Below are 13,784 nucleotides of genomic sequence, written 5' to 3'. Positions count from 1 at the left end.
CATTTGGTTATTTTTAATATACTCCATATTTGTGTCTTTTCTTCTGTTGTCTCAACGTATACCTGTATTTTCTTGAACATATTATAGCTATTTAAAGAACTTTTTTCCTGCTAATTCAGTATCTGTGTCACTTATAGATCTTCTTCTATTGTCTTTTTTATCCCTTGATTTTGAGTCAGATGGCTCTGTCTCTGGGAGTGCCAGACAGATTTTTATTAAACGCCAGATATTGTGTTAAGAAAATTGAGAGGGTCTAGATAGTGGTACCATTTCCTTTGCTAGGCAGATAGAGTGGAAACTGATGATCTTAATCTAGTTAGGGACTGAGTCGATTTGAGGCTGGATTAAAGGCTCCATTTGATTTTATTTTTAAATTCCTATTCCTAGAGTATAGCCTCCAAAGTTTGCAACCCAGAATCTGGGTTATTCTCTGAGCCTTTGCTTCTGAGAAATCCTGAACTTTAAACTTTTGTTTGTCAGGACCACGAAGTGACAAAAAAAAAAAAATCACATCTGCTTTTTAGAAGCTTTCTACCTTGATACTTAGTTTTCTGTTCCACATAACTTCTGAACTCAGCAAACATCTTGAGGGGGAAACCAGTAGTGTTGGGCTCAGTTCTCTGCTACCCCTTCTCACGAGGAATCTATTCAAGTCTCTGGTTTTGGTATCAGGGGTCCCATGGGCTCATCACAAGTTCTGTTGGCTTCTCCACCTGCTGGTAGTGACTGTCTGCCTGGGTCACCAGCCACATCCAGCCCTGAGTCTCTTGTCCTGCTCCCAGAATGCTTGAGTGAGGGCCCCCTCCTCTCAGACTGTTGTCCCTTGGAGTCCTGGTTGCCTCAGCAGCTCTCTGTACTTCAAACAGATGTTTTTCTGTATTTTATCTGGCTTTTCTATTTGTTCTCAATGGAAGTATAGACCTTCTACAAGGTGCTCCAACACACTGAACATCAACCATTCCCTTTCTGATGGGCATTCACTTCTCTTTTCCTTTCTAAAATCCCTTTAAACTATCTTTCTTTATGTGTCTCTAATACTGATGTTTTTATTTCTGTGGAGCAGATTCCCAGGAGTAGGATTGCTTGGTCTAACATTACACACACACACGCGCGCGCACGTTGTCTGCTTTCTAAAGCCACACTATAGCATTTCCTATTTCTAATAGCTATGTATGAGAGTATATTTTTCTCCAGCCTCTGTTAACAATAGTCATTATAGCTCTTTTAAATTTTTGCTGGTCTGATAGTTTTAAAGTAATAGTTCAGTTTAACTTTAATTTGTATTTATTTCCCTGACTACTAGTAAATGTATGATTTTCTTGATATTAGGATTTCTTCTCCTGTGAGTTGCCTATTTACATCCTTTGCCCTCTTATTAATGTTTAAGAGATGTTTATTATAGATATCGTTATTTATCCTGTGTTCATAAGATGCTTTGAATTTCCAGTTTACACCTATTCTCTGGATTCTCACCCTTGCAACTCTCTTCCCTGCAAGTCTCTCTCTCTCTCTCTCTCTCTCTCTCTCTCTCTCTCTCTCTCTCTCTTTAAAGTTTATTTATTTATTTCGAGAGAGAGAGAGTACAAGTGGGGAAGGGGCAGAGAGAGGGAGAGATGAATCCCAAGATGGCTCCACACTGTCAGCGCAAGCCCCATGTGGGGCTTGAACTCACAAACTGTGAGATCATGACCTGAGCCAAGATCAGAGTCAGATGCTTAATTGACTGAGCCACTGAGGTACCCCTGTATGTCTCTTAATTAGAACCCAGCCTCTGCCCTCCCAGCTCCTACCACTCTTCTCTGACACTTTCCCATTTGGCCAGTTCCAGCCCGGTTCTCTCCTAGGGCACTGCTTACTGGTAGCCCCATCTCCCTCACTCAACTGTGGGCTCAACAAGGGCAGTTATCTGTGTCTTTTTCATTCTCTGCCTTATCCCCAACATCTAAAACAGGGGCCAGCATAAAAGTGCTCAATAGATTGGGGCTCCTGGGTGGCTCAGTCGGTTAAGTGTCTGGCTTTGGCTCAGGTCATAATCTCACCATTCTGAGTTCGAGCCCCGCATCGGGCTCTGTGCTGACAGCTGAGAGCCTGGAGCCTGTTTCAGAATCTGTGTCTCCCTCTCTCTCTGCCCCTCCCCCACTCGTGTGCTCACTCTCTCTGTCAAAAATAAACAAACATGAAAAAAAAAGTGCTCAATAGATATTTTTTAAATGAACCCAGTCAATTTTGGAAAGCATTCAAGTATCATGGTTTAAAATGTAGACTCTGGGGGCGCCTGGGTGGCTCAGTCGGTTGAGCGTCTGACTTCAGCTCAGGTCACGATCTCGCGGTCCGGGAGTTCGAGCCCCGCGTCAGGCTCTGGGCCGATGGCTCGGAGCCTGGAGCCTGTTTCCGATTCTGTGTCTCCCTCTCTCTCTGCCCCTCCCCCGTTCATACTCTGTCTCTCTCTGTCTCAAAAATAAATAAATGTTAAAAAAAAAAAATGTAGACTCTGGATCCAGACTGCTGGAGCTGGAATCACAGCTCTGTCATTTAATACTTGTGTGACCCAGGTGCCCGGGTGGCTCAGTCAGTTAAGCATCTGACTCTTGATTTCAGCTCAGGTCATGATCTCCCGCTTCATGAGATCAAGACCTAAGTTGGGCTCTCTGCTGACAGTGCAGAGCCTGCTTGGTATTCTCTCTCTCCCTTTTGCTGCCCCTCCCCCCCCCAATAAATAAATATTTATTTATTTTCCATTTAAAATGGAAAATTCTTTTAAAAAATCCCTGTGGGACCTTGGGCAAACCTCTTTATGCCTCAGTTTCCTCATCCCTAAGATGGAAATCATAGGAGTAGCTACACCATAGGATTGTTATTAGAATAAATGAGCACATATACGTGTATTAGTTTCCTAGGGATTTGTAACAAATTACCACAAACTAGATGGCTCAGTACAACAGAAATTTATTCTCTCGCAGAGAATACTCCTGGAAGCAAGATGTCTGAAATCAAGGTGTCCACAGAGTCAGGCTCCCTCTGATGGTTGTAGAAGAGGATCCTTCCCTTCCTTGACTCTTCCAGCCTCTGATGGTTGCTGGCATTCCTTGGCATTCCTTGGCTTTGAAGCTGCCATTACTCCATTATCTGACTGCTTCCTTTTGTCTCTCTGTGTCTTTACGTGCTGTCTCCTCTCTGTGTGTCTGTGTCCAGAGTTCCCTCTAGTAAGGATCCCATTCACTGGTTTGGGGGCCCACCCTAGTCCAGTATGACCTCATCATAGCTTGATTACATCTGCAAAGACCCTATTTCCATTCAAGGTCCATTCACGAGAACCTGGGTTAAGACTTGAACGTATCTTGGGACGCCTGCATGGCTCAGTTGGTCGGGTGTCCGACTTTGGCTCATGTCATGATCTTGCAGTTTGTGAGTTCGAGCCCCATGTTTGGTTCTGCGCTGACAGCTCAGAGCCTGGAGCCTGTTTCGGATTCTGTGTCTCCCTCTCTCTCTTCCCCTCCCCTACTCACACTCTGTCTCTGTCTCTGTCTCTCTCTCTCTCTCTAAAAAATAAACATTAAAAACAATTTTTTTATAAAGACTTTAGCACATCTTTTGGGGGGACATAATTGAACTCCGTACCATATGTAAACCCTTTCAGTAGGGCTTGGCCCTTGGGTTCATTCTTGTATCCTTAGTGCCTTCGATAATTCCTGGCCTACAGGTGTCCAAAATAATCTGGTGAATTAATTAATGGACCAATGCTTTGTCCTCTGGCCTACAAATATATTTTCAAAACCTATCATTTGTCTTTTTGTTTTATTATATCTTTTGCCATTAAAATGTTTTAAGTTTTGTACAACCAAATATATTTGTCTTCCTTCCTGGCTTCCTTTTTTTCTTTTTTTAAAAACAAATGCTGGGTTTGTAGTCTTGGTTAATAAGTTGTCATGCCTCTAGCCCCCAGGTTTCCCTCCCATATTTTATAGATAATCTCCTAGACTTTCTTACAGGAATTTTTACATTTTATTTTTTAATGAAATGCTTAGTCTATATGGAATTAATGTTTGTTTTTGGTGTAAGATGGGGCTCTTCTGTATTTTCCCACTGGATTGTCACTTGTGAAATTCTCATTATACCAGAGTCTAAGTCTGGAAATTTCCATTCTGTTACACTGGTCTTACATCTTTTCTGTATCAATGCAATATTTTTTTTTAACTTAGTGAAACTGATTTTTCCTCCTTTTTATGTTTTTTAGGCTATTCTGAGGCTATGTTTGTATTTTTCCATATAAATTTTACCCATTTGTCCCCCAAATGCATTATTACAATCACAATTGGACTTACATTAAATTTATGTATTAGAAATATATCTGCTTTGGAATCATGGAGAGAGAGCATACCAGGATGTGCAGAAGGGGAGAACGGGGAGCCTTTTGTTGCCTAAGGGAGTGTAGTCATTCAGAGTCAGCTCTGCCCACTGCACTCGACCCTCAGCTCTGGGTTTCACAGCTTGTGTCCACTTGCCCCTTGGACAACAGATCAGGCCCTAGGACTTGAGAACAGCCTCGTCTGAGGGAGGAGTGGCTTGTCTGCTCATGTCTTCAGTCTTCACAATTTGTTACTCATCCGCCCACAGAACTCTCTTAAGATTTTACACATGTGTGCAAAAATGACCCGGGTTCTGGGTATTTGCCACTAGAAGTACGTGTCTGGTCGATTTACTCGTTACGCCTGGAATTCCTCTTGACGTTGAAAACCTATCAGAGCACCTTCTCTTTTATTCTCAGACGGAGGCTGTCTCATTTCACGGTTTTTGAAGGTTAGTGTTGGTTCAGCATCTTGCCCTTCTGAGCCATTGGAACACAATTCTAGTCTTGTTGGATTCTACAGGAATAACGTATTTTAAAAAAATCTAAACGAAATCATCATTGTCATCATCATGCCCGCAGCAAAAGAGAAAAGAAAAACTACGGTTTCACAACCTGGGGTCGCTGTTGACAAGCCATTGCTCTGTCTTGAAGGTCCGCGGTCGGGCCCTAGGTTGGAGGAAGGATTGTTGGTCAAAGAGCAGTGCAGTCCCATCGCTGGGGGAACATCAGGTGGACCAGACAGAGCTAGCCTTATGGACTAGAAATTTCTAGGTCAGGGGTGTGGTCGGACCATGATCATGGCGTGTTTCCAGTGGTCACAGCGCTGCCACCAAATTGATAGAATTTCATAGATGCAAAGAGCTGGAAAGGCCCTCAGAACTGGCGCACCTGTCGTTACCCTCTCTTCACCCCGGCTCCTCCATTGTTCACCATCTCAGTGGATGCTTCCCTTACCCAGGGGTGTCGGGCTTGGTCGTGTGGCTTTCCTTGACCTGGCGTGCGGCAGACGTGACCTGAGCAGCAGCCTCAGATCCGCTGCGTGCTTTTGCTTGGCCCGGTGCTCCAGCGATCTGCCAGTGAAGGGCCTGCCCGGGGCAGCCGTGTCCCTTCAGTTTGATCCCCAGAATGAATGCACGCGGAACAGGCCGGAATCCAACCTGCGGCCCGATGCCAAGCCGGTCGACCCGCAGCCTGAATCAGAAACACCTAGCCAAATGCGTCTTACATCCGCCAGGCTGCACTTGACCCGCAGAGCCGTGAGCGTGAGAATAAATGCTTGTTTCCTTGTCAGCCGCCGGGCTTTGAACGGTTGGTCATGCAGAAGCTGGCTCATAGAGTCCCTGTTCCCGTTGCAACCCTGTTCCAAACATGTAGTACGTCTAGGCTGGGGGACTCTCAAACCCAGCCTCAGTGGCATCCTCTGTAGACTGCCCAGGCTGTGTCATTTGAATGGGGAGTGACCCACTGGCCAGCGTGTGGCTGTGCGGCAGAAACCACCACTGCTCATTATTGACAGAGCCGGAAGCCTCAACCGTGAGTCCAGACTCAGTCGCCAGTGCTGGGCTGTGGCCACTGGCCACCAAGCGTCCCTGGACAGTCACCCCCAGTGCAGTTATTGGAGTGTCTGCACACTATTCCCAGGTGTCCCCGGGCTCCGGGCTCCTCGTCTGTAAAAGGCGAGGCTGAAGCTGATGCTGCCCAGGCTCTCCCGTGCGACACCTTGGCTCTAGCAGCTGTAGCTGTGTCTTTTCAGGAAACAGATGGCTGATTTAGCCTTCCCCCTGAACTTTGACCTCCTCATTTGTGAGACGGAGCGTTGTGAAGTTTAAATGAAATAACGCGCGAAAGTCGCTTGGCACGGTGGCCGGCGCCCGGTAGCTCGTCAGTCAAATTCTCCTTCTCAACGAAAGAGAAAGCCCGGCTTCTCTTTCTCGACGGAAGCCTGGGAAGCTTCCCTTACTACCTGGAGTCAGGAAGGCGTGCGTAGGGCGGTGAGGCCAGCCCTTGCCCTTGTCGTCAGACTGTCAGTGCTGAGTCTCTGTTCCAGACGCTGGCCAGCCTGAACTCTCGCACCTGAGCCACCGTCTCCAGAACACCTCCCGCCAGCAGTGTTCTCATGCTGGGGGCTTTTATCTGAGCCGCTCCGGACTGCGGTGATTCACTGCAGGCAGATCCTGGCTGTAAGAAATGCTGAAGGAGTCTGATGCTAGGTGGAGCTCCGATGACCAAGAAGGAATAAGGAACGTTGGAAATGGTACTTAGCTGATGAAATATAGAAGCCTGGTTTTTCATCGTTAAAAAAAATTCACCTGAGTGCTTCAAGCAAACATTATAACATTGTCTTGGGTTAATAACATATGTAGACCTGTAGCTTAGAGGACAGGGGGCAGGGTAGGGCCTGTATGGTTGCTAGGGTTCTTCATTTTATGTGAGGTGGTTCGCTATGAGCTCCAAATAGACTGTGAAAAGTTAGCGGTATATATTCTCCCCGGAGCAACCACCAAGAAGTGGGTGCAGAGAGCCATAGCAGACCAGCGTGACTCACATGGAGAGACTGGTGATGTTTCTATCCCCGGATGCTCTGCAGTGGCCGGGCTTGGAAAGACCAAGTCCCTCACCCAGCTTCTTGTTGTGGGCACCCCTTGGGGAGCACCTGTCTTCACCGAGAGAGCCAGCAGGGGTCCCGTGGAACGACATGGCCTCCCGTGGAAGAACCAGTCTGCGATCTAAGGGACATCCCAGGGACAGCAGAAGTGACAATTCTGTGAATCAGAATGTGCCAGACCATGGCTTGTCGCTCTTTGAGGAACTCACTTCATGAGATGCCTCCTAGAAAAGACCAAAGGACTTGGCTTGAATGGTTAAACGTTTTGAAACCTGCCTTGTAGATGCTGCAGTTTGGGCTTACGCTGTTTGGTAAATTGCCTCCGAGCTTCATGATAAATCTAGCTGATTTGCTGCTGTATTCCTCCCAAAAATGAGAGTGTGCAAAGGGGAGGCTCTAGAGACACGCATGTTTGGAAAGTGCTTAGTGCCTCTTCTGGTGATCACACCCTCCGGGTTTCCCGTCCTCTGTGATGCTCTGTGCCCGCAGGGGAGGGCACGCCTACAACCCCAGGACAGGCTGCTGAAGGCGTGCCCAGCCTCCCTGGTGCCTCACAAGCCTCCAGGCTGCGAAACATTTGCCTACAGACATTTCCTTACTATCCGCTACATATGTTTTTATGAAAGGACTGAGCAGGAGGAATTTGCAATGAATAATTCATGTGTAATTGTTTTCAAAATATAAAGTTATTTTTCAAAGAAAGCAACCAATCTATCCGTTTCCGAGTCCCCCTGCCGCTTGGGTGCTTCTGCGTGGGCTGCAGCTTTCCATCGAAACCCTCGTGTCGTCCTGTGCTGGGCCAGTCTCCTCCGCAGAGCTGGGACGGGGTGCCTGTGCAGATGGCGCGGAGCTGTCAGAATTCCCAGCCAGCGCTGCCTGCCCAGGTCCCCAGGCAGGCCTTTGGGGACAGTCTTGGCATCCGGCGCTGCTCTCCACCGAGCCCCTGCAGACAATACCACAACACCTGCATTCCCTTCCCTTTCCACTCTCTTCCAATGCTGCACCAAATACATCCCGCGGCTTGTTTACTTTAACCCACACACACGAGCCAAGCCACGGCCAGGGCCTGACCAACTGGGCTGGTGCAGATACAGCGAGCCACGGTCCCATTCAGTTCATTACTGGCACTGATAGTGAGAATAAGAGCAAGGCAATGGTGCCAGCTCCCTGGGTCCTAGTCCCACACACCAAGAAGGACGGCACCCAGACAGGAGCCAGGCACTACACACAAGTTGTAGGCACCCTGCTGCAGCTAAGTGGGTTTACATTCTGCAGCTCTAGTGTGAAGAGGCCGGGGCAGAAGGCTCTGTATCTGTAAAGACCTCAGCACAGTCCTGGCACATAGCAGGCAATAAGCATGATGATGGTGGTGGTGATGGTGGTAGTGATGGCGACGGCGATGATGGTGGTGATATTGATGATGACGGTGGTGATGGTGGTGATGGTGGTGATATTGATGATGGTGGTGATATTGATGATGACGGTGGTGATGGTGGTGATATTGATGATGGTGGTGATGGTGGTGATGGCGATGGCGATGGTGGTGATGGTGGTGATATTGATGATGATGGTGGTGATGGTGGTGATGGTGATGGTGATGGTGGTGATGGTGGTGATATTGATGGTGGTGATATTGATGATGACGGTGGTGATGGTGGTGATATTGATGATGGTGGTGATATTGATGATGACGGTGGTGATGGTGGTGATGGTGATGGTGATGATGGTGGTGATATTGATGATGGTGGTGATGGTGATGGTGATGATGGTGATGATATTGATGATGGTGGTGATATTGATGATGATGGTGATATTGATGATGGTGGTGATATTGATGATGGTGGTGATATTGATGATGGTGGTGATATTGATGATGGTGGTGATATTGATGATGATGGTGGTGATGGTGGTGATGGTGATGGCGATGATGGTGGTGATATTGATGATGGTGGTGATGATGATGGTGGTGGTGATGATGAGTACTATCTCATCCCATCCCCTATTCCTTTCCCCCCTCAGCTTTCTCCACAGAATGCAGCCACCCTGCTTTATTTGGTTTGTGTTTCCTAGGATGTGTGTGAATATAAATCTAACTAATGAGACCCGAAACCACCGCAGTCACAGCAGATGCGAGCTTGGATACCTTGGATGGCATGGCCTTTGGAAAGGTTTGCAGTGCTGACTGCAGCCTCCGGGGCCATGCCCGCTGAGCCCAAGGCTGCGAGACCACTTACCCCTTTGTTCGCTCGCTCGCTCAACAAACACATCTCGCCCAGGGAGTCAGGACACCTGGGCCCCACCTGTAGGGAGCCTGTGGGTGGAGACACACGAGTAACAATCGCAGGCTAGAGTGCAGGGGCCATGGGGCCGAGCCCACCGTGGGTCTGGAGGGCCTCGGTCAGCCGGGACCCCGGGACCGCTCGACTGCCTTTCTCCTCGCTTCCTTCCCCGCCAGGTACTGGGAAATCGCGGAATGCCCGTGGATGATGACCAGTATGCTCCGCTCACTGCAGAAATAGGACATGAGAAAGGAGGGACGAGCTACCTGGACTTGGCGGCAGGCCCTGGAGGTAGCTAATCGCCGGCGCAGGCCCTGCCGGGACACGTTTCCCGCCGGTGGCGACGCCAGTGTTTGCGAGCGCGGCCGCGAGGCCACCGGGGTGAGGTAGTGTGAGCTGAGGTGCCGAGACAGCGTGTGTTCTAAGACTGGAAACAGACATTCTTGTTTAGCTTCATCTGACTGTGTTTCGGCCTTTTTCTTTGCACTCAGCCAAACTGTGAGTGCGGAATTTTGCCTGACGGAGCCTTCCACAAACTCAGAGCACAAACGGCTTCTAAAATTTGCTCCAGAGCCTATGCTCCTTCCATCACGCTTCATGTCCTTTAAGATTTGCCTCCTAAAAACAGATGCTGCCTCTCTGTGATTAGTGACACCCAGGCATCAGCAAGGCGGGCGTTCCTCCTCCTTTTTGGTAGATAAGGACACAGAGACCCTAAGAGATCCGGGGACATGCCCAGCATCGCTGAGCCGCGGTCCCCCCCCTCGCCCTGCCCCCAGCGGTTGCCAGGAAATCTGTCGTACACGGTGCAGTCAAGCCTGGAGGCTGGGTCCTCCTGTTTGCCACCTGCTCGGATTCTGCTCTCCGGTCCACGCACCTGGCAGGGAGAGGACGAGCAGCTGGGTCACCCTCCCCCTCGCATCCCCTCTTGCTAGAGCGTAGATGGACAGAGAAGCCCTCTAGAAAGGCCACCGTAATCCCACAAATACGTTGACAGAATACGCTTCCTTTTTTGCTGCAAATGCAGTGCAGGCTGGACAGGGCAGAACCCAGAAGCCCCGTTTGCATTTTGCCGTCTCCCCCGCGTTCGGTCTGGGAGATGACCGGGCGGTGCAGTGGGCCTCCCCGAGAGAGAGAAACTGGCAGCCGGGACTCCTCGCCAGGAAAATGAGAAGGTCAACCACCTATCTGGCCACACCAGAGTATCAGTTGACAGGCCTGTCCTAGGGGAGGGAGGGCGCGCCCACATGAGAAACAGGCAATTCGAGAAGCCATAGAATTTACCGTTTTGACCCCTTGGGTATACGTTTTGACATTTTTGAAGGAAGATAAAAAGAAGGAAAAGGTTTTCACATTTATCTTAGCGCTCCCAGTGTGCCGGCTGAACTTGTTTTTCAGGTGAGGAAACTGGGGCGCGGGGTGAGTCAGTCACTTGCCCGCGGTCCCAGAGCAGTGGGTCGGTGGCTGAGTGGGGATTTGACTCAGTAGTCACTGAATGCTCCTGGCTTCCTCCCTGTCCCGCTCCTTTCCCCCCACTGTCCCCTTCCTCCTCTTCCCTGCATCTGTCCCGCACCACTGCCTGTCTCCCCACATGGCCAGATGCTGGCAGGGGTGGGGGTAGAGACCTCGGCTCTGGGCCGGCCCCAGGCCAGGGACCCGGGGTGGCAGAGGGGGAGGTAAGCAGCAGGAGAAGTGTTTCCTGCACCTGTAGCGAGCCTGAGGGAGGCCACTCCAGGCCCAGGTGGAGGCGAGGCAGAAGCCAGGTTCAAGATGGGGCCATAGGGTGCCCACGAGCTGCAGGTGCCCCGCCCACCATCCATCCCGCAGACCCATGGGTGCAACTCGCACACCGACAGGGCCACCCGGGTGCCCCTGGATTGGTTTTAAAGCAGAGATTACAGTGTCTTCCTCAGTTTTAGGGGAGAGAGGCCATAACGCAGTAGTTAGGCTGCTGGGCTCTGGAGCCTGACGGGCTCCATGAGCTCTGTGACCTTGGGGAAGCCGGGGAGCCCCCGAGCCCCCATCTCCTCGTATGTAAGATGGACGTAACAGCGGATTTCCTTGTGTAAAAACGAGGCACAAGAAGAGAATCTACCTCTTAGGGTTCTTTGTTGAGAGGACCAACACATACCTGAAGGCTCCTCCTACAGTGTCCAGCAGACATGTGGCCTGTGAATTAACAAACATCGACTGACTTCCACATTGCTCTGTTTAGGACACGATTCTAGGAACCGAAGCCGGGCAGGGAATCCTCCTCCTCTGCCCCCGAGAATGGAGACATCAGTGAGACACAACCCGGTCCTGTAGGAAGGGCAGGGCGGGGAGACGAGGGAGGGTGCGAGGCGAGGCGGGCGCCATGTGCTGGACAAGAGCCTGGCCCCGCAGTCTAGACAGCACCTTCTCTCTGCAAGGGGAGAATTTCCAGGAAACTGAAGGAAAAGAACCCAGCCCATCACAAAGTTAGTGCTACGTTCGCATCACAAGGCTTACCGCTGTCGAGTATCCCGCCAGGATTTGGGACAGAAAGAAATCCAGTGCCCAGACCGAAAGACGTGGACGCGCCATTAACGGAAGTCTTCCGGTTTGTCACTGTTTCAGACGCTCCGAGGAATGGGCCAGAAGGGGCTCCGTCGCAGACTCCGGTTCTTTCGAAGAGTAACTTGGACGGCTACTTTGTAACCGCTGAAGAGTGCGTGAAGCGCTTCCCCCAGAGACTGAAGGAAGTCTTCCGGGTAAATTATGACCTATCTACTGCTTGGCTTATCTGGACACCCCCCACCCCACCTTGCTCCCAGCCATCCAGCCCCACCGGCTGGGACTCCTGGAGCCCCGGCATGCCCTGCGCTTCACGGGACCCAGCGCCCCTCGCCGTAGACTCAGGTTCACCCCTTCTCCCCTTCCTGGGGAGGGGGGCTCGGGCTTAACTCTGCAATCCCCTCCCGGCCCTGAGGTCCTCTCCCCTGCTCCCGCTTTGCCGGGTCTGCCTTCTGCCTCTCGAAGACTTTGGAGAAATGTGGAAGGAGAGGGGCGGGTCAGGGAGTTAACGAGGAATTCGGGGGGATGCGCATTCGTCCATCCTATCCACGCCACCCATTCACTCGGCAGACAAGTAGCACGCACTCACGATCTGCTGGGATTTCTGCTAAAGGCTGGAGATGAAAGAGGGGGCCCCAGTCCAGTCTGAGACGCAGATGGAAACAGATAGTTCAGACCCGTGGGGTTGCCTGTTGTAGAAGGAACCATAGCATGCCATGGGGGCACAGGGAAAAGACCCCACTAAGGAGGACTTCCTGGAGGAGGTGGCCCCTGAACCGAATCTTAAACCCCCAGCAAGTGCTGGCCAGAAAAAGGAAGGAGCAAACAATAGGGGAGGGAGCTTGCCCCAGGCAGGCGGTGGACAGGTCATGGTCATGGGCTTTGGGGAAAAGCTCACAGATTGCTAGGGTGGGTTGCATGTGGAAGCTGTAATGGGTAAGACGGGAGAAACAGCAGCCATTTAAACACAGAGGCAGGCAGAGAGTGACCTAAGCTGTTTCTGTGTTGAGAAGTAAAGGAGCAGTTAAAGGGGGAAGGTCAATTTGGTAAGCCGACTGTAGTAGCTGCGAGGCAGGGTGGAGGCCCCAGGGTGTGCAGGAACAGGTAGGCGAGAGGGTGAGGGGGTGAGAGGGCAGGAGGGGAAGCAGAGGGTCCCTGGGAGCAAGCGTTCCCTGCTTGTCACCAGGGTGGCCCGGAAGGGTTCACGGCCAGCACCCCTCTGCCGTCTTCACCCAGGGGGCCAACTCACCCATTCCGTCGCAAGCCAGCCTCCTTTCTCTGGCCTCTGCCTCCACCCCTGTGCTCACCTCTCCCAGCGAGGGGACGTAGGGGGAGCCAGGCTCTGTGCTGGCACCCCTGTTCGCCTGTCTTTGGAACCCGTGCAGCTTGGTTACGGTGCACACACGTGCCATATTTCCTAATGATCTTTATTTTAAATAATTACATAATGGACTGAGTCAATGAACATTCACTGCCACCCGCTCTATCCTGCCAAGAATTTGTAATCTAGGGTTGAGACAAAGAAGTGAATCTCTAATTGCCAGGGTTTACATGATCCGTACTAGGATGCAGGTTAGTTCTGGGATCACTGGGGATTTGCTTGTCGTCCTCACAGGTGTGTAGTAATGAGACAGTGTGTGCCTTGATTTTTGAGCGGGAAGGGACAGTCACCTTACTTATTTTATTGAGTTCCTATTCGCGAGAAATTCCTGAGCATCTCTCCTCATCAATAATGGAAAACCCACCTTGGGTTAGCCTAAAATACTATTACAGCCGCTGCTGTTGTTTGCCTGGCAATTTTGTAGCCACGCGAGGTCGTCTCAGCACTCAGCTCAGGTTTACAGACAACAACAAAGCCAGGTGAGTTAGTTGTGCCCCCACGGCTCAGGTCCAAGACCATGAAGAATTGAGGAGATAATTCATCATGACCCAATAAGAGACATCTTTTCTCCCCGACTCTGGTGAGGAAAGCAGGCACAGACACCCCCGGGTGATGCAGGGTATGACCTGAGGACGG

General features: G+C 50.6%; 1 protein-coding gene across 4 annotated transcripts in view; it reads left to right on the top strand.

The window, feature by feature from the left end:
• The window catches only part of EFCAB6 (EF-hand calcium binding domain 6), a 240,063-nt gene that overhangs the window by 148,171 nt on the left and 78,108 nt on the right, over window positions 1-13,784 (top strand). For all 4 annotated transcript variants that reach the window (XM_043562841.1, XM_043562842.1, XM_043562840.1 and 1 more), the window contains 2 exons: window positions 9,409-9,523; window positions 11,831-11,964. In XM_043562841.1, coding sequence (XP_043418776.1) covers window positions 9,409-9,523; window positions 11,831-11,964 — 249 coding nt within the window. The remainder of the gene's footprint in view (window positions 1-9,408; window positions 9,524-11,830; window positions 11,965-13,784) is intronic.

The sequence above is a fragment of the Prionailurus bengalensis genome, chromosome B4, assembly GCF_016509475.1.
Source record: "Prionailurus bengalensis isolate Pbe53 chromosome B4, Fcat_Pben_1.1_paternal_pri, whole genome shotgun sequence".
NCBI lineage: Eukaryota > Metazoa > Chordata > Mammalia > Carnivora > Felidae > Prionailurus > Prionailurus bengalensis.
The sequence above is the reverse complement of the archived record's forward strand: the minus strand, read 5'-3'. Positions and strand labels throughout refer to the sequence as shown.